This window comes from Myotis davidii, unplaced genomic scaffold (genome assembly GCF_000327345.1).
Source record: "Myotis davidii unplaced genomic scaffold, ASM32734v1 C62390082, whole genome shotgun sequence".
Classification (NCBI taxonomy): domain Eukaryota; kingdom Metazoa; phylum Chordata; class Mammalia; order Chiroptera; family Vespertilionidae; genus Myotis; species Myotis davidii.
This window is the reverse complement of record NW_006344488.1, coordinates 1-458: the sequence shown is the minus strand read 5'-3', so window position 1 is coordinate 458 and position 458 is coordinate 1. Positions and strand designations below refer to the sequence as shown.

The window sequence follows — 458 nt, the reverse complement described above, 5'->3', positions numbered from 1 at the left end:
CCCTCCTCCATGCCCTCGCCCACATACCAGTGCACAAACGCCCTCTTGGCATACATCAGGTCGAACTTGTGGTCCAGACGGGCCCAGGCCTCGGCGATGGCGGTCGTGTTACTCAGCATGCACACGGCACGCTGCACCTTGGCCAGGTCACCTCCGGGCACCACGGTGGGCGGCTGGTAGTTGATGCCAACCTTGAAGCCTGTGGGGCACCAGTCCACGAATTGAATACTGCGCTTGGTCTTGATGGCAGCGATGGCAGCGTTGACATCCTTGGGCACCACGTCTCCACGGTACAGCAGGCAGCAGGCCATGTACTTGCCATGACGGGGATCACACTTCACCATCTGGTTGGCAGGCTCAAAGCAGGAATTGGTGATCTCTGCCACCGACAGCTGCTCGTGGTATGCCTTCTCTGCGGAGATGACTGGCGCATAGGTGGCCAGGGGGAAGTGGATGCG

General features: G+C 60.5%; 1 protein-coding gene across 1 annotated transcript; it reads right to left on the bottom strand.

Annotated features, from left to right (window-relative positions):
* Positions 1-4: 4 nt before the first annotated feature.
* LOC102768604 (tubulin alpha chain) lies at positions 5-452 on the bottom strand (the record flags this gene model as incomplete). Its single annotated transcript, XM_006777452.2, has 1 exon — positions 5-452. A coding segment is annotated over one exon (448 nt), but the record flags the coding sequence as incomplete, so codon positions are not given.
* Positions 453-458: the final 6 nt, after the last annotated feature.